The following is a 27,582-nucleotide window of genomic DNA, read 5'->3' as shown; positions in this document are numbered from 1 at the left end:
TTTACCCTTCCCAGGGAGTTTTTTATTTTCTCTGGACCTCTGACTCGTGTTGGATTTAGTGCTTGCGAGATGCTCTGTAGCCCCCCTGTGATTCTGTAACTATGAGGACTTCCGACAAAGCGGATTATTCGGGGAGGAAAAGGAATCTTCTAAATTGGTGCCCCTCAGTGTGGAATGTTAATAATCATTAGGGGAGAAGATGATTCTGTTCAAGTTAAGTTGAAGACATAGTGACTTAGTGTCCATACACAGGGAAATGGATAAATAGGTGCAGGGCATCCATCCCGTAGGATGTTCAAAAGGAGTTAGGGAGATCGATGTGGATCGCCAGGGATGCGGTTCAGAAACATAAGACTGAGTAGAAGAGGGAGTTGCGGAATATCGCATGTATCATGTATTTTTGCGTGTATCATGATACAGAAATGTGTCTTGTCATTTTTGTTGAGCACATGGACATACATAACATATTTTCTAGGTATTTTGAGCCTGTAAAAGTCAACATGTAAGAATGACATCTGGAAGGATGTACTTTATATCCTCATAACCAACTATGACGGTGGTTGTGAGGAAACCGTTGGGGACCAGGACTGTAGAAGAGGTGTTGGAGAGGATGCCTGGCTTGATCTGTAATGTTCAAAGTTTTAAAAGAGGGGGTGTTTTTACGTCTTCCTGGAGGAAGTTCTTTGCCCTGGGACTCCACAGAGCCTTCAGTCAGAAGTGTGCGGGGGTCTTGGGCAGTGAATGTGACCGCCAAACCCTCCCCCTGCCTTAATAACAGATCATCTGGTCACCAGGTTGAGAAATGCTGTATAGAAAGCCATATAGATGAACCTGGATAATCATCAGACCGAAAAAACGCACGCGGTTCTGCCTGTGAGCTCGGCGTTTGTGGAGCTGAGGCTGCACCGAGCACCGCCCTGTGTGTTCACCTCTAACGCTCTGCCTTCTGGTCCCTCTTTCTTCGTCTCCTGGTCACGGGCCTTCCAGGCCGGACCTCTCAATGACCCTTCCTCACAAGCCCACCTCAGGCGACCCTCACCTCAGCTCTGCCCCTCCTCGTCGCCACTCCCACCCCCCGAGGGTGAGGCTTCTTGTCCTGGTGCCTGGAGCTGGCAGGCAACTCTTGTATGGTGGTCCTGTTTCTTACCTGTTGCCGTCTGTGAGCCTGGTTAGAGCATGAGCTCTGCAGTGGCAGGGACTGTGCTTTCTACTCTTTTTAAAAGTGTTTCCGAGATGCCAGCACAGTGATTGGTACAAGGGAGGTGCCAAGAAGATACTTGCATGCTGGTTTTTAGGCGGTCACTTCCTGCAAGGATTTTTTATTCATTTGGTGGAAGGGGAGGTTTTTACTACATGTATCAACTAGGATATTGGTTTGACTGCTGTAACTGAGACCAGACAACAATGGCTGAAGCATGATAAGAAGCTTATTCCCCTGCCACATAAAAGTCTGAGCTGGTGGGGGGATCCCTGGGAGGCAGCTCTGTTCTGGGGATCATAAGGGAGCCGGGTCCCTTCTGTCCTGTGGCTCTGTCATTTCCTGAGGGTTGTTCTCATCTGCAGGATCAGAGCTGGCTCACTGCATCCGGTCCTGTCCATTTCAGCTCATGGGAAGGGGGAGAGTTTGCTCACCCCATGGGGCAGGTCTGGGTCACATGACCACACCCACCTCAGGGGAGGTTGCCTCTCTAGAGAGCAGAGAATATATACTAGGGGTGAGGGGAGCACGCATTGGACACGTACGGAAGAATTTGAGCAGGATGAAGTGCTGCAGTGTCTTGGGTGTCCGTGGAGCAGGGACACTGTGCTGGACTCCGGGAGCGGCCGTGCCCTGGTGTGCCCGGGGTATGGGACTCTCAGTGCTACAACTGGGCAAGTCCCAGACGAACCAGGGTGAGCTGGGTACCTGGCTCTGGACGTGTGGAGTGAAGGAGCTGGGCCTCCCTGGGGTCAGCAAGGTCAGGGGAGCAGTGGGTCCCCAGCCCCTCCCCTTCCTCCCTCTGCTCCAGGTGGGTGTCCATGACACTGCTCCCCTCTCTCCCTCAGATTCGGTGAGCCTTGCCTATCAGCGGGTCCAGAAGGTGGACTGCACCTCCCTGAGGCCCGTCTTGATCCTGGGGCCTTTACTGGATGTGGTGAAGGAAATGCTCGTGAACGAGGTGCCCAGCAAGTTCTGCAGATGCCCCCTTGGTAAGGGATGCCCTCGTGCCTGCTGGGCTGTGTCTGTCCCTGTGTTTGGGTTCAGCCCCCTGTGCCCGGGGATGGATCCCATGATGTTTCAGAGTCCTCTGGACTTGGCTCAGATCAGTGTGCAGCCTCTGGTTCTTTGTCCGGGAGCGAGGACAGCAGGGCTGGATTCCTAAAGTCTCTTCTGTGCGGCGTTCTTCCTGGCATGGGCAGTGACGGCTCATGGTGCCAGGGCATCCTGATTCCTGTGTCTGTGCTTTGCAGAGGTGATGAAGGCCTCCCAGCAGGCCATCGAGCGGGGCGTCAAAGACTGCCTGTTTGTAGACTATAAGCGGAGGAGTGGCCACTTTGATGTGACCACAGTGGCTTCCATAAAGGAGATCACAGAAAAGGTACCTGTTGCTTCAGACCAAGGGATGGGGCCGCCTCTCTGAGTCTGGGGTTTGGACCCCAGTGTGTGTGTCCGGGCTCTGTACCTTTGCACATCTGCCCTGCACGTCTCTCGGGCCTTCATGAGCTCACCTGTGTCCTGTTAGTCTGAGTTAACCTACCGGGGGCTGGCCCCCGTTGCTTCTTGTGCTTCCACTTTCGTGAGTAGGAAGCTAGTCCTGGGCAAAAGTCGCCCTGTGCGTGTGTCACCTCTCCCTCTCTGAGGGGCTCTGACGAGAGCTTTGAACTCTAGGAAGGGCCCCTCACGGGGGTTTCTACAGCAGGGTCCCAGAATGCATCTGCTGAGCTTGTGTGCTGAGCTGATGTGCCTTATTCTAGGGACAGGGGCACGGCTTCCATCAGGGCCACGACCCTGAAAGGATAAGAGCCGTTGCCATGTGCCTTTGGTTTGTGAACACGCTGGGGTCTGTTTGCCAGGTAGTATGAGGGAAAGTGGGGACATCTTTTGGAAAAGCATCCCTCACAAGTCTGAGGATGTGGGCGCTTTTTGGGCTCCATCCTTCCTGGGTTGTCAGTTTACCTCGCCAGGCTTTGGATCCTTCCTGTTACGTGAGGGAGTTGACTTCTTACAGCTGTCAGTGCAGACTGCCCAGTTGAAGTGGACGAGCCCCAGTCAGGGGTGCCCCAGGACGTTAGAAAGCCTGCCAAAGGGTGGACCCCCTCAGTGGAGCTTTCAGGGGTCAGGGAGAACCACAGGCAGGGCACCCGTGGCCTGCCTTTGGCTCACACTCTGCCTGGAGGCTCAGGGGATCCATGGGATGCGTTTTCAATCACAGCCACGCAAAGACCCACACTCTCCGCTCCCCTGCTTCAGCCCCCCGCCGAGTCTCTGCATCTTCTTTTGCCCGGACTGGCAGAAGTAAGGTTTCTGAGGCCAGGTGGGGTAGCACTTTAGGAAGTTCCTATATCTGGGTAAAGGCAGGAAAGGGAGTTTGGAGCGTGGGGTTGTCCAGACCCTGCTTGGCCCTGGTTCCCAGCCTGGGCCATCATCACAGCTGACGGCTTGTGGGGAGAGATTTTCCCAGATGAGGTTTCCCCTCCGTGTATCATGTGTAGTCTTAACGAAAGACTGGTTTTGCTGCCTTGTTCGTTGGTAGAACCTTGTACGTTCACTTACAGGGCAAGGCAGGGCAGTGTCAGGGGAGGGGTGGGGCCCATCGGTGGCAGAGGAAGGCTGGAGTGTCCAGTGCCCCCGAGGCCCCGGCCCCGCACCTGCCCAGGTGTTCACTCTCTCCCTGTCCCCAGAACCGGCACTGTCTCCTGGACGTCGCCCCCCACGCCATTGAGCGGCTGCACCACATGCACATCTACCCCATCGTCATCTTCATCCACTACAAGAGCGCCAAACACATCAAGTAGGTGACAGGCTCCTCGGGGGCTTGGCTTGGGGCCTTGCTGGGGATGCGCTGCTGGCTCAAAGCCGTGGGGCGGGGGGCCCCTTGGCCTTGAAATAGGCATCCCACGTAGGAGCGGCCTTCCCCCTCGAGCCCCCAGCTTACACTGAGCCAGGCATGTGGACCCAGCACAGCCCTCCCTCCACACCCCTCTCCGCGCTGTTTGGATGCCGCCACCGCTCCCTGAGTATGTCCAGCTTTGTCTGCATAGCTCCCCTCCTGACTCCCAGGCCCTTTCCCCTTCTCCTGCCTCTCAGCTGGGCATTCACAACAACACAGGAGCTGGGTGGCCTGGCCTGGGTCCAGCTCTGCCAGGAGCTGGCTTGTGATGTGGATGGGCCTGTGCTCCCGCTGAGCTTGAGTTTCTGCGCTGGTTGGGCTAACGGCTTGCCAAGGCCCTCCTCCACTTTGCCTTTCTGTGCTTCCAGGCTTCTGGTACCTGCCCTCGGGGGCCAGCTGAGGTGTCTGGTCTCCGTGTGCACACACTGGGGTTCCCACCTTCCCCCTCTCTTCCCGGAGCTCCCCGTGGAGCCTGCAGGCTGTGCTTTACCAGGGGAGCACATGGGGGCCCTGTGGTGGTGGAGACCCCTGTTAACTCTGGACAGAGAAGCAAAGAGGAGGGCCTGGGGGGAGGTGAGAAGCTCAGCCTGGTTCCCTGGATGTCCCAACAGGGAGCAGAGAGACCCCATCTACCTGAAGGACAAGGTGACTCAGAGGCATTCCAAAGAGCAGTTCGAGACGGCTCAGAAGATTGAACAGGAGTACAGCAGGTACTTCACAGGTAGGTGTGCGTCAGGCCTGGAGAGGAGGAGCAGGCGGCGGGGACGGATGCAGGCTTCCCAAGGACATCCTTCTTAGAAGTGGTTACGGCCCGCACTTCCGGGGTGCCTGGTGGATGCCGTCACAGTGAGCACTTCCATCACAGGTGATCTGATGGCAGGCACAGGGCAGCGTCAGGAAGTTGCAGGTCCGAAGGTACAGTTCACTAGTTCTGGCCTTGGGTCACAGTCTGGCCTTGTGTGGCGGCTGCCCAGGCGCCATGTAGCACAGCTCCAGAGTTCCCTGGGCGGGTAGCACGGCGGTGGTGGCTGTGGCCATCTGTCCCCAGCACCTTCCAGGTCAGGCCAGTTTTGCAGTGAAGTCTGAAGATAAGCTGCACCTTTACTATCTCTGGTCTTTGAAACAAAGCAAACCAGAAGAAGCAGGGTTCCAGTTTACCAACTGCCATTTTACTTTGTGACTTTCAACTTCTTCCATAAAATCAGTCATTTGTAGGGGGCATAATAACACTGTGGCCACAGAGAGGTGGAGACAGTGATTGTAATGAACTTGTAGAGAGTGTTGTGATCTAGTTTGGCGCTTCTCATGCAACATTTGGCCTCAAAACCCAGCCTTGGTGCTTCTGTCTATGTATGTGTTATGTGTGTTTGTGTTTTAATTTCCAGTCCATTACAGACCAGTATTTCAGTCAGATACATTGACAATTACTAGAGAAAAGAACATTAAGAACTCCAAAACTTAACAAAATACAAGCCTTGACTTTCTGTTAGAGTCAACAGATGTAAAATTACTCTGTCACATTTCCATAGCAGTTTCTAAACCCTCGCTGTCCATTTCTGTGGCAAGCATCCAGCGCTCGGCGCTGTTCCGTGGAGCACGCAGAGAGCCCTGGTCTAGTGTCTGCCGGGCTGTGGTGCTGAAAGCCTGCAGAGCAGGCCTGAGCCAGAGCTGGAGACATTCCATCATCTTTGCTGGAAATCTTCTCTGGGCCATGGGATGCCCAGCTTCCGAGACCCAACCTTGTCACCTGTAGAATCCTGCTGCCGATTGGACCATCACAACACAGCCCAGACTGCCTTCCAGCGTGCTGGGACTCCCCATTGCATGACTAGGCAAAGCAGCCCAGAGCATCATTGCAGTGGGGCCTGGCGATTCATGTGTGTGGGCAGATCCTGTCACCCCTGTTACAGGGACCAGGGCACCCTGGCAAAATGGGACACCAGCCTTCATTTGAGCGTAAAATTTTAACATCCTATGGAACAGTTGCCGAGAGGGATAGGTAAAAAGCCGAAGTGATTTGCACTCAACTCTTTATTTTTTCTTTTCCAATTTCTCACTGATGGAAGAGAGTGAGGCGGGAGTGGGGCAGGAGGGCCAAGTAGCTCAAAACAGGCAGAACGCCAGGAAGAGTAAAAGATGTGTTTATTTGCCTTCACCCTGGGGTCTTCCTCTGAGCCAATGACGTGTGTGTTTGGGGGCTCTCTTGCAGGGGTCGTCCAGGGAGGAGCCCTGTCGAGCATTTGCGCTCAGATCTTGGCAATGGTCAATCAAGAGCAAAATAAAGTCCTGTGGATCCCAGCCAGCCCTCTCTAGAACTCGGTGCTGGGGACAGCTGCAGCTTGGCCGCCGGCGTGACTGCCTGGCTCAGCTCTTTTTAGCGACTAAAGATAGACGTCTCTGTATATAAACGTGAAGGGGAAGGATCCATGAAGCAGGACTCCAGAAGCACCTCCTTTGTAGACAGAGGGCCGCAGACTCTATTCCTCTCACTCGTGCGCTGTAAGACAGAAGACTCTGTAGAGGGGCTCGACACCAACCTTTCTCGTAGCCAGCTCATCAGAGATGCTGCAAAGAGAACCTTTCAGATCACAAGTTTACAAGCCTTTTCTAAGTATTCGGTTGTTTATGTTTACTTGAACGGCTCCATGTTGTCGCTGCCCAGCCCCTGCCCTTTCCTCACTGTCGCTTTGGTGTTGGTTTTGTGCCTGTTTTCAGCGGGACGACTCTGGAACCTCGCTGGGGGCCGCTTTGCTTTGGGAGGTTCTTGTCAGTGGGACCAGAGCTTTGACAAACTTCATGCTCCTTGGTGGCACCTCTCCTGGAAGGACCTGCGACTGCGGATGCTTCGACCATCGGCGGGCGCGGAACCAGTGCCTTTGTGGGGCAGACTCTCCAGCGGCAGTGTATTCCCCTCCTGCACAGAGGAGGGCGACTTGGGCCGTCTCGCGGACGCGTCCCTCAGACTTTGTCTCCTGCCCTCTGCGTCCTCTTCTCGTCCACCTGCGTTCATTATTCCAGCGTTCTCTCTGGTCCTCGGAGCTTCATGGGTTCACTGTGACACAGCCAGTTCCAGGCAGGGTGTTAGGCTGGGGCTGATGCATGCCACTGGGTCCTCTTTAGGTTCTGTGAATAGTGACAGCCTTTACCAGTGCAGATTTTGCAGGGTAATTCCTAAGCGCTCTAGAGTGGGGCAGGCACATCAGCTCTACTTGATATAAAAACATTCGTGTTTCAGACTTTGAGCAGAGAAGTCTTACGGAAGCTTAAGGATTAGTGCAGTCACTGTCAAAACTCAAAAAAAGAGAAACTGGGATCTATCTAGTCTTGGCTCCATCGCTTACAGCATGAGCAGTGCTCCACGAGGGTGGCTTTGTTTGGGGTTTGTGTGTTTTTTTTTGTTTGTTTTTTTTTTTTGTTTTTTTTAACGCTTCTGATGCTGGATGTTTCTGGCTGAAGGTTTGATCTGGTTCCTCCTTAAACTGTGCGTCCTCTTAATAATAGGTACTGTACGGGGCTCCGGGTAAGTGTCACTGGGGTAGGACCTCTATTTTAATACTGTTCCTAACATTTCATTTTACTAGCAAGAAATCGCTGATTTCATTTTATTCTTTGTAATTCTAGACACTAGATTATAGTTTAGCCATAGTGACATTTTTTTAAAAAGGGATATATTTTCTTGCACAGTTGTTCGAAAAGAGACACGTTTCAGTCCTCAGTGCTGCCCTTCGTTTCACAGGTACACGCGTTCTGGCTCAGACAACTAGGACCCCCTGCAGGCTGTCGAGGGGTCTCACTGGCGCCCTGCGGGGCTGCTGCTCTGGGCGGCGGGGGTGGGACGGTGATGGTACAGTGTGCACAGGTACTGTTCGGACAGACTGGGATTTTCTGTACTAAAACCTTCCTTTGTATCGAAAGTTAAACAGACTTTAGTACAATAAATAAAGGTCAATTTCTGTAACTTGTTGTGGTGAAGAGACCTGCATTCATTTAGTTTCCACCTTTCCCTGCTTCCTGCCCTCTCTTTGTTCCTAAATTTGAGGCAGTCTTCCTCCCCTGCGGCAGGTGGCTGGAATTGGCCGCCGCGTGAGGTTCTCGCCAGCTCTTATGATGGTCAGGAGCCCCTCTTACCTGTGGCCTCAGCCCCTCTGACTCCCTCCTTCCCTCCCATGTGTCCCTCTGTCCAGCAGAGCTGTGGGTAGTGCTTGCAGCCAGGCAGCTGATTTGTGCAAGATTCAGATCCTGCCGTGGGGGCTCCCGTTGAGATCTGCGGGTTTGGGCTGGGCCGAGAAAAGCAAAGGTGGTTTGAAGGACACCAGTATCCCCTCATGTTCTCAGTCGAGTCCCTGTCTGCCAGGGGGTGAGGCCCAGACCGGGCCCCCGGGGTGAAGAAGGCCGAGCCTGGCCCAGGGGCTGTAGTGCGAGACCACCCGCGGCTCTCCTGGGTAGCCACTTTGGGCCTGAAAGTCTGTTCCAGGATGGCAAGAAGGCTGGGAGAAGTGGCCAGGAGGCCGGGGCTGCCTCACTAGCGCCCCGAGGCCCAGGTCAGAGCAGAGTCCTCCTCCTCTGCTCTGTTTGCTTGGAGGGGCTGGAGGGCAGACTCTCGTGGAAAAGCCTCACACTGCGCCAGAGGCTGGGCCAGCAGGGGCACACTCGGCGCCAGTGCCTCCCTGCTCATGGCCCACGGGTGCAGCTCCACTGTGGACCCTGCAGTCTCACCTGCAGGTCCCGCTGGCCTCGCCTGCAGCCACAGGAGTCGCCGAGCTGCGTCGGACTGTGGCCGTGGAGAGGAGGGGAGGGCCCGTGCAGCTGGCCGGGTCCCAAGCCCGCCGCTCCTCGGCCTGCGTGAGGCCAGCCTCAGGGTTACACACATCTTCTTGACAGACTCAGCACTGACCCTGGGGGAGGGGGGTGCGCCGCGGCCTGGATCCTGTGACCCAGCCAACAAATGGCTTGTTTTAGGAAATGGTTTCTTGTAAAAGAGGTCCATGACGATGCCAAAGCCATCCATAGGAGCTCACACTTGTTGCATTATGACTGATTTTTATTTTCTTCTTTAGACTTTTCTGTACTTCCCAAGTTTTCTACAGGAAACTTGGTTTTCTTTTACAATTGCAGGCTAAAACCGTACGCCTCTTTAAACGGAGGGCAGTTAGGTCTCTGAGCTCATAGACTGCTTGTTTCTGGATGCACTGAGGCCTTACAGGGCAGCCCCTGGGACACCGCTGAGTGGCACTGGGTTGGGGCGGGGGTGTGCAGTTGTGTTTGTCTCTAAACCATGCAGAGCCCAGGCAGGGGCTGGAGGTGCGCAGCCTTTGCCCCCAGTTGGTGTCCGTCTCACGCAGGCTCAGATCCTTCTGGAAAGGCAGAGCTGACTTTCAACTCCAGCCTTGAGGCCTTGGACAGATCTCTCCTGGGCCTCCAAAGACAGTGCAGACGAGATGACCTCTGAGGCCCCCTCCCATGCTGACATCTGAGTTATGGGGTGGGGAGTGCGACTTCCCTCCTGGCCTTGCAGAGCCTGAGCAAAACCCCAGCTCTGGGAGCCTTGGCACACGTGACTTTCTGAGACTGGAGGAGTCCTTGACGCCTAATGCGCAGGAGCAGAAACTGAAGGGGTCTGGACCAGGAGCCAAGCACTGGCCCAGAGTCCTGGGCCTCTCTGGCCGGAACAAGGCTCTGAGGCTGACCAAAGTGGCTGAACAACTGGAGTTTGGGTCTGGGAAGCTGAGCTGCCGCCCCTCTCGGGGTTGACAGGGCAGAGGGCCACCCAGGTCACGGATACCAAGGATGGATGGAGAGAAATATGAGGAATTGCCGGGTGCGGTGCAGAGCAAGCATGATCTCACAGTTGGGAGTGTGGCTGGCCATGGGGACGATCATCTTCTTGCAGGGGATGGGGCTCCGAGGCCCGAGCCTGGACAGCCGGGCCTTCTCCCCTGCTCCCTTCTGCTGCTGTTCTCCCTGTGGCTTTCCTGGACCTTATTTCAATCATGCATACTCTTTCTTTCATGTGCTCGTACCTTCCAGAATGTAGTCTCTGGCTTCTTGATGGTTTCCCCTTCAGTTCTCCTTGCTATTATGAGTTTGTATCTTTTTTTTTCAACTGTGAAATGCGTCATACATAAGGAAGAGCATATACAGTATAAATATACGGTCTAAATAATAATAAAATGGACAGTGCGTCCACTGTTAAGGAACACTACCACTACCGTAGAAGCCCTCTTAACACCCAACAGTAGCTGAATTCTCCACCTTTTACCCCAGAGTGAGCACTGTACTGACTTGTGGTTTAATGATTTCCTTGCTTTTCTATTTTCACCCCCAGTGGAGGTGTTCTGAAACAATGTCATGTGTGGTTTTGAAAACACTGGGCCTCAAGCACACACTGAGCTGTGAGGGCACGGGGCAGCGCTGCCACTGTTCGATGACCTTGGCCAGACAATGTAATGGGCTCTCGGGGGCAGGGCGAGCCTCCGCTTCCCTGGGAACTTTGAAGAGCCCTTTCCCCTTGGGGAAGTCAGTGAGCAGGGACTTGAGTGAGTCCTGGAGATCCCGGGGCCGCCACACTCAGGGCGTGTGGCCGTGCTGTGCACAGACCGGCTCCTCATTGTCTGGCAGAAATATGGTCAGAGGGCGTGGACCGCTGACTGCAGTTTCCAGGCTCACCACAGCCGTCCTCTGGATTTCAGCAGTAAGCCAAAGCTGAGCACGTGTGTGGGAGGAAATGCTGGTTTCTCTTGCCGATCTGGAGAGCAGGAAGGTCTCCAGCTCATGTCGATAAAATCCTAGGGGGAATAAGACCTGGGGCCGGCATCACCTTAACATTCTGTTCTTAGCTGAGCCCTGTGAAACGAGCAGAGACTTTGGTGCTAACGGCTCTGGACATTTCTGTCTTGAGTCCCTGCTCCAGACCAGACTTATTGTCTTCTTGGTCTGGTGCCAGCCCTCATCCTGGTACCTCCTCTACTTTCCTGAGAATTTCCTGGGAGTTTTCTTGATTTCTTTCTTTGACTTTCCTCTCTTTTGATGGATCTCCTGTTTCTTATGCTGCTTGTGAGGAGAAAGGATTAACCCCTGATCCGAATTCTTTCTTCAGAGGAAGATGACTCCATTTACCTTCTCCTAGGATTGTTCTCTAGAAAAGTTCTGGATTAAGAAAAAGGCAAGGTCTGTATTCACCATGGTCTGCTGATTGGTGCATCTGGGTTGGGAGGCCTGAGGGTCAAAATAAAATAACAAATAACTTGCTGTCGGGTTTCCTCCTCGTCCTCCCTCCTTTTTGGAGCTTCCATTATTTCTATGCTTGTTTCTTGGATATAATATCTTCCCACATCTGAAGATAGATTTTTTTTCTTCTCACGTAATTCTAATTCCTCCAAGGTTTAAGGTTTTTTTATTTGCCTGTGGCTTATTTATTTATTTATTTATTTATTCTGTGGTCTGGGGGATACCAGGACTGAGGATACCTTGTCTTGTATATTAGCGGTTTAACCTCAGGTATCAGGTAATCCTTTTGTGTCAGCTAATGATTAATCATGGGCATTTAATTTAATGGTCCAGAGCAAATGGGGAGGTGTGTCGCTGGGCTGTGACCTGAAACTGTACTGACTGTACAGTTACTTTTATAATAAGCCAGTCATCTATGCTCTCATCTATAAAATGGAGATAATAAAAAGAATGTTAGCTGCCTCAACCGGATTAACAACATAGAGCTGTTAACACAGCATCTGCTCACACTATAGGCATACATAATGGCCTGCCTCCGGTAACCCTGCCCCTCTGCCTGAATGTTAAAGTGCCTTTGTTCAGCTCACAGGGCTGAACAAAGCCCTGAGCTTTGTTTCTCTGTAGAGTCGTCTGGTTGGGCTGCTCACTGGGGAATCTTAGTGATGGTCTCCTTAGGTCTGTCTTCAGATTCCCCAAAGGAGTCCTTCCACTCCTGATGGGATGGTCGGCCTGGCAGCATCTCTGAGCCCACTGGGGGAGAAGGCGGGGACTCTTTGCATTCAGGATTCAGTACGGCAGCATCCAGTCCCTTAGTCCTTTTCTCTTCAGTATGGTACCAGTTCTCTGATCTGTGCCTGGTGTCCCTAGTCCAGGAATCCTCTCTTAACATTCTCCAGGCAAAAAAAACCTCCCGGCTTCTTCAGCGTTGAGGGCAATGGGGTAGCCCTGTAGCTTGGATTGAATCATGCCTGCCCAGATTATCCAGGGTGCTCCCTTACTCTTCTTTTTTTTTTTTTTTTTTAATTAATTTATTTATTTTTGGCTGTGTTGGGTCTTCGTTGCTGTGCACGTGGGCTTTCTCTAGTTGTGGCGAGGGGGAGCTACTCTTTGTTGTGGTGCGCGGGCTTCTCACTGCAGTGGCTTCTCTTGTTGCAGAGCACAGGCTCTAGGCGCACAGGCCTCAGTAGTTGTGGCACGCGAGCTCAGTAGTTGTGGCTCGCCGGCTCTAGAGTGCAGGCTCAGTAGTTGTGGCACACAGGCTTAGTTGCTCCGCGGCATGTGGGATCTTCCCGGACCAGGGCTCGAACCCGTGTCCCCTGCATTGCCAGGCTGATTCTTAATCACTGCGCCACCAGGGAAGCCCATCCCTTACTCTTAATGTTGACTGATCGGGGCTTTAATCACGTCTGCAAAATGCTTTCACAGTAACACCCAGCTCAGTGTTTAACTGAATAACAGGACTGTGGCCTAGTCAAACTAACACATCAAAAGAACTGTCACAGTGGGTTTACCAATAACTTACCTAACCAGTTCCCAACAAATGGGCATTCGGATTAAGTTTACTGTTGTTGTGTTTGTATATAGACTCACTTAACTTGATAGAAGTTTCTGTGTTGGGTTTATGGCTTACAGATAGGACATCAAGGCTTTGGGCATTTACAGGAAATTGCCTCAGCCCTTTCTTTTTGCCACGTTGCCTTTGGGATAAAAGCAGACTTGTGCTTAGTTTGGAGATGATCTTAGCTTCTCACAGAGGCTACCTGCTCTGAGGAAGTTAACCATCTAAGAAGCTGCTTTATGCCTACTTATGTCAAAGATGGACAGAGATGCCCTGAGGACCAAGCGGCTGTGGGACTAAGAAGAGGGGCTGGCCGGCCCAGATGCCCACTGGAGGGTTCTGTGGGGCCACGCTGCCCCCCAGGCTGCCCCCGAGCACGTCATGGGGTGTGGCTGGCATCTGCCATGCATCTCAGGACACACAATGATAATGAACAGAATCAAACAAAACCTGCTTTGAGCCCAGCAACGGTGTGTGCTGGTGTTGGTTCTCCATGGAAATAAAAATGATAAATCTAAACTTGCAAGACATTTTGCTAGAAATGACAGTGGCTGTTTTTGACTAACAGCTTATCTTTATTAAGATTATCTGCTAATAATTAGAGTGAAGATAGTATATGTTTAATTTGTGCATTTTACAAGTTTACATTTTCCTTGAAGTACAGTAAGTTGTTTTTACACTTTTGTGTTTGAAATATGTTAAATACTTCTGATAACATTTTACAGTTTCTAAACAACTCCCTTGTTCCTAAAAACCAGCATTATTTTTTAAAGTTAGCTTTTGTGACATCCTGTGTCATCTCTCGTTTCTGTGTGTTGCAGGGTCTAAGACTAAGCGGGTGATTCTCTAGGATGCTGCAGCTTGAGGTCATCTTCATTTATGGGAAGTACAATTGTTTGTTTAAAACCAAAAATCTCAGAGTTGAATCTGAAAGGCGTGTGTCTGTACAAGAAGGTCCTTGTTTCAGGTCACAGCCCAGGTAATTGGCCCTTAAAAATGCAGAAGAACGTGGGATGGAAGCCCATCAGAAGAGCTTCTCTGGGTCCCTCGCAGGCTGCACACTCGTTTCCCCAGCAGTCCAAGGTTGAGGGCCCAGGGATTGGGGAACTCGAGACTATTGGCCTCCGAGCCAAAGCAGTGCTTCATCCTTCAGTCCTGTAAGAGCAGGCTTGACCTCCTGTGGGTTATATGGGTTCTGTGACGCTCTTGACGCTGCTGGTATCCCCAAGAGGTCAGGCATTACTGCTTGCCATCCGATGACCCAGTCAGCAAGAGGCGGAGCGACAGCCATCCCGCACAGGACAAGGGCTCAGGATGACGGGCAGTTGACGTTGCATTGATATGTACATGTGTTTCTGATACATTCTTCGGCGTTGTTGTCGGATCTGCAGAGAAGATCATTGCCAGTACTGATCGCCTTCCCAGAGCGTGAAGGCCTTTATGGTGTCTGTCCACAAGCAGGACTCTTGACCAAGTCAGCAATCTGATCACTTACAGCTCTGCCCCAAATATCGATTGGGTCAGCGTGCAGCCCTGAGTCATCCTGGTAGTGGCCGCCATCGTGAAGTCACTCCAGTCCCCGGGGAAGTTACTAGCTGGGCAAGTCAAGATGTGGCTGCATCGCCCAGACAGCAGCAGCTAACGCAGGTAGGGGGTACCAAGACCACTGTAGGGATGGGACGGTTGCAGCCCCCCACGCAGCAGAGATTCAGCCACTCTTGGGCGCAGAAGAGGAGGTTGAGGCCCATAAGTAGGCACTATCAGCTACCCCGCAGGGGTTAAACTCTCACCCAAAAGGTTTCCTGATCTCCCTACGGCAACCAACTGGTGAGACAAGAAGCACTCACCATCACGTGCTAGGTTCAAAGCCCTGGAAGGACACCAGGAGCTACGGTCGCGGCGCCCGGGCTTGTCACTGCCTCTGCTGGCAGGATTGAGCACGTGGGCTCTAATTAGGGGTGAAGACACCCCCAGGAGGCAGTCAGTGCCCTCAAGCCAGTTCAGATAGTTGGATATGACAGCTGAACCAGTCTTTGGGGGGAAAAAAAATGCAGGGATGAAAAGAAGCCAGAAGCCCACAGTGGGGGAGTTGCATGTCCCCCTGTCCTGAGCACCCTCCATCCAAGGATTCTTGGATTCTTGGATTCTTTGTTGTGGCTTTGCCCCTGCAGGCCTCAGATGACCCTGTAGGACCAGGTGGAGGCCTGTCTTCCCTATGGCATTAAAGAACATGGTGTGAAACACATCAGTGATGGGCTAGGGGATGGGTGGATAAAGGGTTTCAGGATTCCAGTGGGTGGGACTGAAAGTGCCTCCTTGGCTTAGAAGACCTCCCTCTGGAAGGATTTGGTGATCAGAGCTTGGAGTTTTTTGTTTTGTTTTGTTTTTTTTCTCTTTTTGCTTCAAAAGTAGAAAAGACATAAAAATGTATACACTGAGATGTCTAATTCCACTCCTCGTCCCAGAAAGATAACACATTTTTTGTGTTTCTCTCTACTGCTTCTTGATGCAGATACCAGCTAAATCAAACTCTCCCCTTTCTCACCCAGGAGGAGTAAGCACAGTGCTCTGTTTCTTAGTTTTCTTTACGTAACCTGAGATGCTAGTGTAGCCTTTTGCCCTATATTGCAGCCACTACTGCGGTGGCAAATGGAGCTATTATAGTTGAGACCAAAAATGCAAAGGACCGCCAGGCAGGCGAATAGCCTAGACGCATGGAAATACAAGCCCACGTCAGGTGAGCACAGAGATTCAGTCCCATCATGTGGAGCTTGTTTCTCTGACAGGAGGCGCTGCTAAAATGCTACACAGCCCCTCAGAGAAGGTCGGAGATTGGGATAGGTGTTTGCTGGGGGGTAGAGGGGGCATCCCTGGGGCTCTGTGAGCTGCTATCATTTTCTGGTTTTCTTAGGCAGTTGAGAACAGGGAATGTAGTTTTTAAAAAAGGAAACAGAAAGGTTTTAAAGATGTTTTATGTCGGGCCAGACTGGAAGCCCTGCTTTGTGCCCACACTGTGGGGTAGGGCGCAAGCCCTGCTTTGGGGTTTGTGGGTAGTCATTTCTGTGCGTACCCTGGGGTTACAGGAAGTGGAGATTTTCTGCTGGGATTCGAGAAGTAAGCGTGCCCACCTTGCCTCACGTCCTTGATCCTCACATAACTTCCTGAGCCTGGTGCACTGGCTGAAACCTTGAGGCACGAAGGGAGGAGCTTGGAGAGAGGGACACCAAGTGTTCTTCTTCAGGGGTCTTGGGACGTGAGTGGAAGAGTGTGTAATGGCCACCCACACATGAAAACGGCGGTGCTGTTTCCTCGAAGCACTACGAGGGGTTGTTGGTCCTCTGGCAGTGCCGCTCTGTGTGGGGATGGCAGGGCTGTCCCTAAGGATGCACTGCGGGTCATGACTGAGCATAACCTGAAAGGAAAAGGGCTGCCCTTCAGTGGTCCTGCGCCGGGTGCTCCACTGTGGGGGATGGGCCCTGATATTTGCAGAGCACCCTCTGTGTGCCGTATATCATACTAACTGACTTTCATACGCTCTATACTATACATCTTCCCAGGGTTAAAGTTATTTATTATTATTTTTGGTGGTTGGTGTTTGATTGTAGCATTCTTTTATTCAAATTAGATTAAGATTAAACTCATTTTTATGAGATCAGTTTAACTGATTACATGTTTAATGAAAAGAGGACCAAACCCTGTCATTTTAAAACAACAAACCATTATTTCGATGCATTGAGCCAGAAGTGTAAAGGTTGACGAAAAACTGCATACTTGGGAAGCATTTACTTAAGATTAAGATAAATTCTAGGTGCAAAATTAAACCATCTTTTTCTTGCAAATATTAATGAAGACACATGGCAAAACAGGCAAATGTTATAGCAAGAGATGAATTGAAAAATCAGATTCCATTCTCTCTGACAATATAAGAGGTTATAAGCCACTATAATGTGGCTATTAACCACCTTAAGTGTGATCGCACTTAGCATCAGTAGTAATTGTGGAAAGAAATAGAGACCGCTCAAATTAGAACAAGCAAAAGCTATTTATTCCCAGCTTGCTCTAGCAAAGGAGTCAGCCGCCATCACTTGCCTTTGGCAGACACTCAAAGGCAGGTGGCAGAGTGAGAAAGCTTTATAGTGGAAAAGGAAGGTCTTCAGGTATGCCCTGATCAGAGTCTGTTAGCCTGGGGAAGCCGTTAGGTGGGTTGACTAGCAGTGGGGCATCCTATGTGTTTGGTTAGGAGTGCATATTTGGCTTTCTCTGGTTGGTCCTACTAAGCTGGAAGCTGGGGCAAAAATTAGGGAAGCTGGCAGGTATTGATCAAGTCGTGGCCGCTTGGGACCAAGTGTTAGAAGTGTTGTTTGGCTTCTGGAATTAGCCATTAAATCCAGCTGCTGGCTTACAGGAAGTAAGGGAATGAAGAAACATCAGGAATATTCTTCGAGACAATGACCCAGTCCCTTGGATGCAACGTATGAAGAAAAGGTGTTTGTTGGGATAGATGGGTGGAGGGCCTGTTTTAGATTAAAAGAATCTTAAGAGACTTTTATAGTCAAATACAAGAAAAAAAGTTGTAAGAGACATTTGGGAAACAATTGAGATTTGAATATGGATTCAGAGTTAAAAGACATTAGGGAATTGTTTATGATGTTAGGGTGCCAATGGCATTGTGTAGGGGTTATGTGTGGCGATGCAAGCTTAACTCTTTGGAGGTGCAGTGCCTGATTTCCCTTGAAATGGTTCGGGAAAACGTAGATGATGCAACATGGCAAAACGTTGTAGTTTTAGATCTAGATGGTGAGTTCATGGGTTTTCATTGCAGAAAAGCAAACTAGTCTGTGTTTGAACTTACAATAATGCTTAGAATGGAGTCTGTTTTGATCTAGCCTTATTAGTTCTACTTACTTCATGCAACCACTATTACAGTGTATGCCTACACAAGCGAAAAATAGATTTGTGTTTCATATTTTTACCTAGACAAAATCATAACCTAAATACTTGGGTTTTTCCCCCACCCAATGCCATGGGGTTTTTTTCCGTATCAGAATACGTGAATCTGTTTTTCTTTTTATGACTGCACACAGTATTTATTTGGATGAGTAAACTTTTTTTTTTTAAAACCATAGATTTAATTTTAAAACATAGACTTAGTTTTTTTGTAGTTTTTCTGTTAAAAGCATTGTCTAATTCTACTGTCAAAGAAACTGTGAAGGAGGTGTTAATGGAAACAGGCTGGTTGCTTGACCAAAGATGCACAGCCAAGTAAGAGAGAACCAGGCTCTGAAGCCACGTTCGTGTTGTTTCCAGAGCTCTAGAAATGGGGCTTATAAAACTAGGGCTTTCTCTGGCAACCCCCTTTGGGGACTGATTTATCTTTGGCCTCTGAGAGACTGATCTGTCGCCTGGTGTATAATTTTGGGGCACTTACTTGATCTAGAGTTGAAAAACCTCAACTACTGTTTTGTATCTAACAATGGTTGAGTTACTTTAAATAATTATCTCTGATTTTTAGTTTCCTTTTCTGTGAATGGGGCTGCTACTTCCTTACAGCCAATAAGATAATATCTTTGAATGATGAAGAACAAGCAGAGACCACTGTCACCAGTAGAGACTTCGCCCCACACAGTGCACTGCTCTCATTCTGATTCAGGTTTCTTGCAAGTGTGTCTGGCAGAGGCATCTGCCTGCCTCTAGCTGCAAGGGAGCCTGAGAAAGCAAATTTGGATGTCTGGCTTGGAGAGGCAGGACCCACTAATGTGAGGATTTTCCCAAATAGAGGAGAGATATTCACAAGTTGAGCAGCTTCAAACATAACAAATCTATACGATGAATCTAAATGTCTTTAAATAAATAATGGTGCATTCATAACATGCAATATCATGTGGCCATTTTATAACATATTTTGAAGAACATTTAACAGCATGTGAAAATGCTCAAAATGTTTTATGAAAAGATATGCAAAACCATACGTCGAGGATGGTCTCAATTTTTAAAAGAATGCATAGGGGAAAAGCCTTGTGTCTATTCGAGTCCCCTGAGAAGCAGGTGCCAACGTGGGATTAGACATACAAGAGGGGGATGTGAAGGATGAGGGGGAGGGAGTTGGGCACGCAGAAAAGCCTTCAGACTGGAGGCAAGTCTGCCTCCCGTGAAAGGAAAGAGGAAGGAAGGGCTGAGTAGGAAAAGCCTCAAACCGCAGTGCAGTTCAGAGAAAATCTCAGCCAGGCCAAAGGCCCTGAGCAAAAGCTGCTCTTCAGAAGAGTCCCGTGTGTGGCAGGAATGGGCCAGCACTACAACCGACCTATGTCACGCCCAGTCACTGCCTGGGAGCAGCCCAGGGGAAGCGTGGCCTCAGGGTCACGGGGCTACAGCTGGAAGCTGTCAGTCTCGGGGACTGTGTGCCCATAGCAGGCTCTCTTGAAGGAGAGTGAGAGGCATACCTCCCTGGCCACCACGACACGTTGATAAAATGAGGGTGGCTTTTGAGCTGTGCTTTGCACACAAGAAATACCACGTAGCAAACGACGGTTATTACAACTGCCTGAGTAACCCATTAGCTACTCTTTTGAACCCCTTATTGCTGGGAAATACCACGCGTGTGCACAGTGTACATAGATTACAAGTGTGTGGACAACAGTCACCCGGCAAACATCCGTGTAACCAGCGTCGGGTGGGGAGCAGAGCACTGCCAGCCCTGTCCCCGGAGCCCAAGCGGTCCCCTGCCGTGGACACAGGGATGGCCCCGGGGGGTAGAGCAGTTGCTTCTGTGCTTCCTTAATAGCTTTACCACCTGCGTTTGCTCTCTTTCCCCATGTACCACTTTTTAAAATTCAGTCTGTAATTTGGTTTTTCTGAAAATTTGCCTTAAAAGAGATTGAGGAGGTTTCTGAAAACACTAAAGCTGTTTTCTTTTCTCCCGTTCTTTAGCTTTGAGCTATACGTCTTGGTGCTTTGGACAAGTGAGGGTCAGTCATCTGGAAAACTGGACCATTTGTATGGAGGACCTCATTTTGTGATTCTGATTTTAATTAACTCAGATTTCAAACCCTCATGTCTTCTGAGGGTTTCTTCTTCTATCAGGCAGATCCCACCGTCCCTGAGTTTAGGTTCTGTGGATTATAAAGATCCAGAGGTAACTCGGGGACCCTTTAGAATAAGCCAGATCCTAAAATGTCAGCACTTAAAGGGAACTGGAGATTATCTGGTCCCAGCCTCACAAATTAGGAGTAAGGAAGAAGACTTCTGGAGAGACTTAATGGGCTTGCCCGAGGTCTCAGCCCTCGAAGGCTTCTGCTGCTTCCTAGGAGACGTGGCCTCCTGGCCTTCCTGACATCAGTGTGACCGCAGGGTTAGTGGGGTTGGCTGTGCTCCTTTTGAGGCCAGGTGCGGGCTCCCTATCCCTTGTCAGTGCTTCCACCCCGAGACAAAAAGAAGTGTAGGAGAGGTGAGATCCTTGGTAAGGGCAAGTGAGTCTCTCTGATCTCTAGGTATCCAGTCAGAAGCTCTCATAGTTGTACGGCACAGCCATGGGCAACTAGAGGGACGAAGAGCTAAGATGTCCTGAGGAAGCAGTAATAATAGCAATGAAGGCAGTTATGTGGGCCTTATCGTGTGCCAGGTACTTCCCTAAGTAGTTCATTATGTATTCACTTCCAACCCTATTTGGTAGGTACTATTATCCCCATTTACAGACGAGGAAACTGAGGCACAGAGAAGCTGAGAAACTTGCTTAAGGTCATACACTAATCAGTGGCAATGCCAGAGTCTGTGTTCTTAACTCCTCTTTTGGAACACCTGCCAGGCAGTTGAGAAGGGGGTCCTTCCCAACCCAGACCTGGGTGCCTGGGCCAGGCCCGGGAGGAGGTCTGGAGAAGTAGGTGGTTGTGCTAATCCAGCAAAGGACAAAGCTTGGCCAAGAGAAGTGTGAGCCGGAGGACAGGGCAACCAAGCAGAAGCAGGAGGCTATCCTCAAACTCAGCTGGTCCTGCTCCAAAGTCGTGCTTAGCTGTGGGGCATGTGATCCCTCGGGGCAGTTCTCTGCTGGCTGGCTGATGCCATGGCTGGAGGCCTGAGATAGCCAGCCTTGCCAATGTCCACTTCCAACATGGAAGCAGGCTCGGCATTGGTCATTAGGGAAGGGCCAGAGAGGCTGTGACCCCATGCCCTGGTCATTGTGGCCCAATCTGCAGACAGAAGTATCTGTTCAGTTAGGACAGTGACACCAGTACTTAAAATGTCACCTCACGAGAGGCCCTCAGCTTTTGAAACTTGCCAAGCTTGATGGCCTCTTCCCTCCCACTCCTCTGGCCCTCGCCCCCCATGGACAATTAGGAAGTAGGGGTGATCCACTTCCAGAGTGGACACCATTGACTGTGAAAGAGGTAGGCTCTTTAAAAATCCTTTTAAGGAATTATTTTCAAGAAATTTTTTTTTTTAGAATTTAACTAGAAGGGACTGCTAGAAATATAGCGTCAGTTGCCTAGTGGAGTATATGTATTTTTCAAATGTTTTATCAACAAAGCCGCAATTTTCAGGTGTCCTGCTACTGCTGTGTGTAGGTAGGAGCCCAAGTCAGGATCTTTGCTTGGGAGAAAACCTCCCAAGAAGCCCCTCTTAGCTGTATCCATGTGAGATCAGTGGCAGCCTTGCCTCCGTGTGTGTAAAAGGTCTCGAACAAAACTTCCAAGCTTCCAGGGACCAGGTGGTTCAATGTGCATTCCTCTGGGGAGGCAAGTTACTTGGATTTGCCCTTAGCCTTAAGCCTCTGCAGCAGAAAGCCACTGTGAAGAAAGGCTCTGCAGGGAGATGATGTCATGGTGAGGGCTCTGGCTGGCCCCAAGGACAAGCTGAGGACACGACAGAGCCGCTGAGGGTACATGGGATCTTGGTATCTGCTTGTGACTTCGGTGGGGATCTGAACCGTCAGGAACACCATCCTATTTGTGGGCAAGAGTGTGTCTTACTGTTCGGGGTCAGTGGTCAGAGGCAACATTGTATAGAAGCAGCAGAAGTCATGGAAGCTAAAAATGGCAGCTGATTCCTGATTCTCGCCCCCAGGAGGCTGGGGAAAACAGGCTGAGCAACCTCGGGATTCTTGGGCAACTTTAGGGTGATAGTTGGAAGAGATCCTGGGCAGGCCTACTAATCTGGAAAGCAGAAGGTCAGGCGTAGGTCTACATAAAAATGCTACAATAAAATGTACTGTCACCCTGATTTCATAGAGCAGGCCAAATGCTCACACAGAGGTAGGAGATAGACAGTCAGGTTCCCCGAGTCCCTGGGCTATCCTCTGAAGACTTTGCACAGTTCAGCCCTACAGCAAACCCTGATGATGAATCCTAAGACTTTTTAGGGAGACATGATGCTGGGCTTCAAACATCTGAAGGACCATTAGAACCAGGCCCAAGGAGGGAAGTTCCCAGAGGGAGAGGAGATTTCTGCTCAGTGTGGGGAAGAGCTTCCCGGCCACCGCACCTGTTTCGTGGTGCAACGCAGCGCTGAGACCCCAGGCCAGGTGATGGCTGGCCCGTGAATCAGCTAGGCCACGTGTTCCCAATACTGCCCACCTCACCCTGGGCCCATTTCTGGCTGGGTTTTCAGGTTGCCACTCCCAGCCTATACACAAAACTAGTCTGGGGAATCACAACAGCTCCAGACCCCATTCCCCAGATGTTCCTCCATGGCTCCTTTCAGGTGGAAGGACCACATGTCCAGGATGACATGGGACCCTTCTGTCTGCTCTCTGGGCTCCCCAGTCCCCAGGGCAGGACTGCTTCCATCAAAGGGAACGCAAGATGAGGCAGACTTCAAATTCTCTCCTGCATTGACTCTTGGGAATGCATGTTTGGGTCCCTGAAGATAAGCCCTGTTGGGAGAGGCTGAGAACACAGCCTAGGATGACCAATTAGTGCCTACTTCTTAAAAATGACTTCTTAATAAAGTCTTAATGACATTCCTTGGAAGTAAGAGAAACAACAGCGAAGAGGATTGTTGGTATGTTTCCACCTGAGGCTGCCTTCTAGCGAGAGACTCAAAGAATGACTGACACCTGCTGTCCTGGCTTCCTTAATAAGCCTGACTAAACTACTTGTATGAAATTAGTGGGAATTCTGACCTGGCTTAAGGTATGTATATTGAGTAAACCATTTGAACTTTCTCTTTTGTATGAAGCATTGAAATATTGCTGAAAACAGAAATCCCTTCTAGATGCCAGAACTTATTCTTTCTTTCAAGCCAAGGGAGTTGGTGTTAAAAAAGGGTTCTGCCTCTTGAATCACTGTGACCTTGATAAAGTCACCCCAGTTCTTTGGGTCTTGGTTTTCCCATCTGTAAACATAGGGTTTGGGGAAAGGGAACACGGAAGACTCCCCCTAGGTGAGCAGTCAGCCGCGTGAGGAGTCCTTGACGATGTGGAGTCTGGGGAGGAGCCCATCGCCAAACTGATGCCGGTTGCCCACCGGGTCAAGGGCTGCTCGCCCTTCGGATAGGGTGGCCGGCACTCTGTGTGATGGTAGTGATGCCTCTTGGCCCGGACTGGGATGACTTGAGTTGGGGTCATGGGGGAAGTCGTTCGGGGTTGAGCTGGGTCTCAGAATAGGGTCTGCCTGTAGCAGCTGCCCTCTGACTAGGGCTGGGCCTCCCTCCTGCATCCCCTGTGCTTGGCTCCAGAGCCTTAGAGCAGAGCTGGCACTCCACTCTCTCCCTCCCCAAGGCCTTATTGCAGTAGGGTCGAGTCTTCCACTTCACTGGCTAATTTCCTCCTAAGGTCCAGTGGGCTGAATGAGAATCTGATTATGATTCCTACACTTTTTCACGACTTAAGGCACAATTTTGTGAAGATAAAAGCACTTCCCTGCTCAAGTTATACTGACCGGCAAAAAATTATTCCTGATCCATGATACATTTTGAGTTAAACATACCCCTCTGAACTTATAACAATATGGCCTGAGTGAGCTTCAATTTCTGATTCTTTTTGAAATTGGATTTTTTTAAATCACAGAGATAACATATGCTTACTGTGGAGCATTCAAATAACACAAAAGAGTACAGTGTGAAGAAGCAAAGTCTCCCTTTGTTTCCAGAACCTTCCAGGATGCTCCTTTCCTGTGACTGCTATAAGAGTTTGGTGGGTACCTGCCCAGATTGTCCCAGTGCTTTTACATGCGTATGGTCTTTTTACACTTATGTGGGATCATACTTTACTGTATTACTTGCTCTTTTTTTTTAAATAAAGCAAACGAAATTTATGTGAACTCACTGCAGTAAGAGAGACCATCACTTTGACAATCTTAGCAGTGTCTCAGAAGGGGAAAGTCAGAAGTTGGGTAATTGTAAAGCTTTGGCTCTAGGCTCAAGTTGTTTAAGACAGACTGGAAACTCAGATTGGCCCAGTTCATGGGACAATAGTTTAGGATTGGTAACAGTGAAGAGAGAGTCTTGAAATGAGTCTTGATAAATAAATTGTAAATTAGTTTGCAACTGACTTGAATAAATTGACTTGTACGAATTTTTCTTTCTTTTCACCATTTCGGGCACTTTTTGTTTCTTTGTGTAGATCCAAGTTTCCATCTGGTATCATACTCCTTCTGCCTGAAGAATTTCCTTTAACATTTCTGTAGTATAGGTCTGATGACAATGACTTCTCTTAATTTTTGGTGGCATGTAAAAGTCTTTCATCTTCTTTAAAAAAAAATTCAAGTGAATTTTATTGTAACGTTTTCTTTGTGGTAATTTTAAAGCCAGTCAGTGTTTGTGAAGCTACTTCTGAAGGTATTTAATCTATTAATGACATAGATATGTCTTTTCACAGTGTTCCGTACTATAAAGCTTAAGTACCTGTACTTAGTTATTTCAAAGCAAGGAATTATTTTTTTGTCTCTGATTTTCTCTGTCTTTTAAAAAACTGAGGTGAAATTCACATAACATAAAACTTACCATTTTTAGAGTTACAGTTCAGTGGCATTTACTATATTCACAGTGTGTACAACCATCGCCTCTGTCTAGTTCCAAAACATTTTCATCATCCGCAGGCAGTCACTCCCCATTCTCCCTCCCTCCAGCCCCTGGCAACCACTAATCTGCTTTCTGTCTCTATGGATTTACCTATTCTGGATATTTCATATAAATGGAATCATACAACACACAGCATTTCTGATTTCTTTCATTTAGCATAATGTTTTTGAGGTTCATCCACATTGTAGCATCTATTGTACTTTATTCCTTTTATGGCTGAATAATATTCTATTGTATGCATATACCACATTTTATTTATCCATTCATCCATTGATGGACATTTGGGTTGTTTCCACTTTTTGGCTATTATGAATAGTGCTGCCATGAACATTCTTTTACAGATATCTGTTTGAATACCTGTTTTCCATTCTTCTGGGTATATGTCTAAGAGTGAAGTTTCTGGTCATATGATAATTCTGTGTTTAACTTTTTGATGAACCTTTATTTTTTTAAAGAAAGAAATGCAAAATTTTATTTGAGTCAAATTGCGGATTATAACCCAGGAACAGGCATCTCAGAAAGCTCTGAGAACTGTTCCACCGTTAGAAGTCAAGGTACAGTCATATAAGTTTTTTGAGACAGAGGGCTGTACATTAAATAATGTATTATTGACAGTTTACACACCCCAGATTTAAGCGTCATCTTGGCCCCTTACAAGATCAAGAAGGAATGTTATCTTTTAAGGAGTTGTTTTGTTGATGCTGGGAGAATGTGGCTCTTCATGGTTGAGTACGTTCTCATCTTCCTTCTTTTTTGGCTGTGTTGGGTCTTCGTTTCTGTGCGAGGGCTTTCTCTAGTTGCGGCGAGCGGGGGCCACTCTTCATCGCGGTGCGCGGGCCTCTCACTGTCGCGGCCTCTCTTGTTGCGGAGCACAAGCTCCAGACGCGCAGGCTCAGTAATTGTGGCTCATGGGCCCAGTTGCTCCGCGGCATGTGGGATCTTCCCAGACCAGGGCTCGAACCCGCGTCCCCTGCATTGGCAGGCATCATCTTCCTTTTTTTTTTTTTTTTTTTATAATATTTATTTATTTGGCTGCATCGTGTCTTAGTTGTGGCTGGTGGGACCTTCGTTGCCATGTGTGAGATCTTCGTCGCGGCACGTGGGATCTTTGGTTGCGGCGTGCGAACTCTTAGTTGCAGCATGTGGGATCTAGTTCCCTGACCAGGGATCGAACCCAGGCCCCCTGCATTGGGAGCTTGGAGTCTTAGCCACTGGACCACCAGCAAAGTCCCTCATCTTCATTTTTGAAAGATGTTTTCATTGTTATAAAATTCTAGGTTGATAGTTTCGGGATTTTTTCGCCTTCTGCTTTAAAGATGCCATTCTGTTGTGTTCTGAGTTGTCTGGGTTTATTGGGTATATGATTTGTTGCCATTAATTTTAGAAAAATTTTGACCATTAGTTCAGATATTTTATATGTTCTTTTTCTTTTCAATTTCTATTATGCTAGACTGATGTTATTCCACAACTTTTGAATGTTCTCTCCTGGGTATTATTTTCTCCCATTCTCTTTTCTCTTTGTGTTTCAACTTAGATCATTTCTATTGACCTGTTCTTTGAGTGCAGTGATGCTTTCCTCAGCTGTGTATAGTTTGCTATGAGCCTGTCAAAGCAATTCTTCATTGCTGACATTAGTTTCTTATATCTAGCATTTCCATTTGACTATTTTATAGTTTTGTGTCTCTGCTGAAGTTCCCCATCTGCTCCTGCAGGTTTCCACCTTTTCCATTGGATCATTTAACATATTAATTGTAGTTATTTTAAGTTCTCTGATAGTTGCAAGATCTGGGCAGTCTCTGAGCACAGATCTGATGATTACTTTACTCTTTTGATAACAAGTTACTTTATCTTCCTTTTAAAATGTGTCTTGACATTTTAAATTTAATGCTAAACATCATTTTAGAAGACTAGAAGAGACTAGATAAACAGTATTTGTGCCCAGAAATGGGCATGCCTCTTCTGTCAGGTTATTAGTATGGTGCGTGGAGTCAATCTAATCATGAGATGGGCTAGGCTTTGATTTCTTTAGTGATGTCATTCCCCCGGTGTATCACAGACTTCAGATTCCTTTAGCAGTGGTCTGCTGTTAACTTCTGCTGAGAATGGTTTCTGGGGTGCCAGAAGGTTCTTCTCAGTGTTCCTGCTGTACCATCAGGTTTGAGAAGTCCCTGCATACCCATGACACAGAGAGGGGGTTTCTCCATGCATTGCCTCTCCTTCAGTGGTAGACTGATGTTACTTATTACTTGGTGCCAGGTTCATGTTGGGAGTGGTAGGGGGATTTCTGTTTCCCTGGTCATCCTTAGTCTTAGACAGGCTCTGTGTGTGTGGATTGGGGACTGGGGTTTTTTCAGCATTCCCGCTTCTCTTCCTCAAGGCAGCCAAACTCTGCCTTGTATCCGCAGTTGGTCATGGGCGGAAAAGAGCTTCCTGCTGCTCTCCTGGTGGTAACAGATGTGTGCTTGATATAAGCCTAGGATCTGGAGTTCAGAAGGATTTGCTTTTTCATTGCTGCCTAGTAGTCTAATAGTTTGGGTGTGTCCTAATCTAGTTCATTATTCCCTTACTGATACAGACATTTTTGCCATAAAATGTTATAAAAATGGTGCAAGCTACTTTATCTACCATGAATGTTTCCCTAGAATAGATGCCCAGAGTGGAATTTCTGGGTTGAATGGTACACAGTTTAAAGTT

At 49.0% G+C, this 27,582-nt stretch overlaps 1 protein-coding gene and 1 pseudogene across 1 annotated transcript in view; one reads left to right on the top strand and one right to left on the bottom strand.

Moving 5' to 3' along the window:
• The window catches only part of DLG5 (discs large MAGUK scaffold protein 5), a 123,319-nt gene extending 115,270 nt beyond the window's left edge, over positions 1–8,049 (top strand). The window contains exons 28-32 of the mRNA XM_068547965.1: positions 2,047–2,190; positions 2,452–2,579; positions 3,883–3,992; positions 4,703–4,812; positions 6,301–8,049. Coding sequence (XP_068404066.1) covers positions 2,047–2,190; positions 2,452–2,579; positions 3,883–3,992; positions 4,703–4,812; positions 6,301–6,404 — 596 coding nt within the window. The 3' untranslated portion in view covers positions 6,405–8,049. The remainder of the gene's footprint in view (positions 1–2,046; positions 2,191–2,451; positions 2,580–3,882; positions 3,993–4,702; positions 4,813–6,300) is intronic.
• LOC137767152 (E3 ubiquitin-protein ligase RBBP6-like) overlaps positions 6,886–27,582 on the bottom strand; it is a 55,418-nt pseudogene continuing 34,721 nt past the window's right edge.

This window comes from Eschrichtius robustus, chromosome 7 (genome assembly GCF_028021215.1).
Source record: "Eschrichtius robustus isolate mEscRob2 chromosome 7, mEscRob2.pri, whole genome shotgun sequence".
Taxonomy (NCBI): Eukaryota; Metazoa; Chordata; class Mammalia; order Artiodactyla; family Eschrichtiidae; genus Eschrichtius; species Eschrichtius robustus.
The sequence above is the reverse complement of the archived record's forward strand: the minus strand, read 5'-3'. Positions and strand labels throughout refer to the sequence as shown.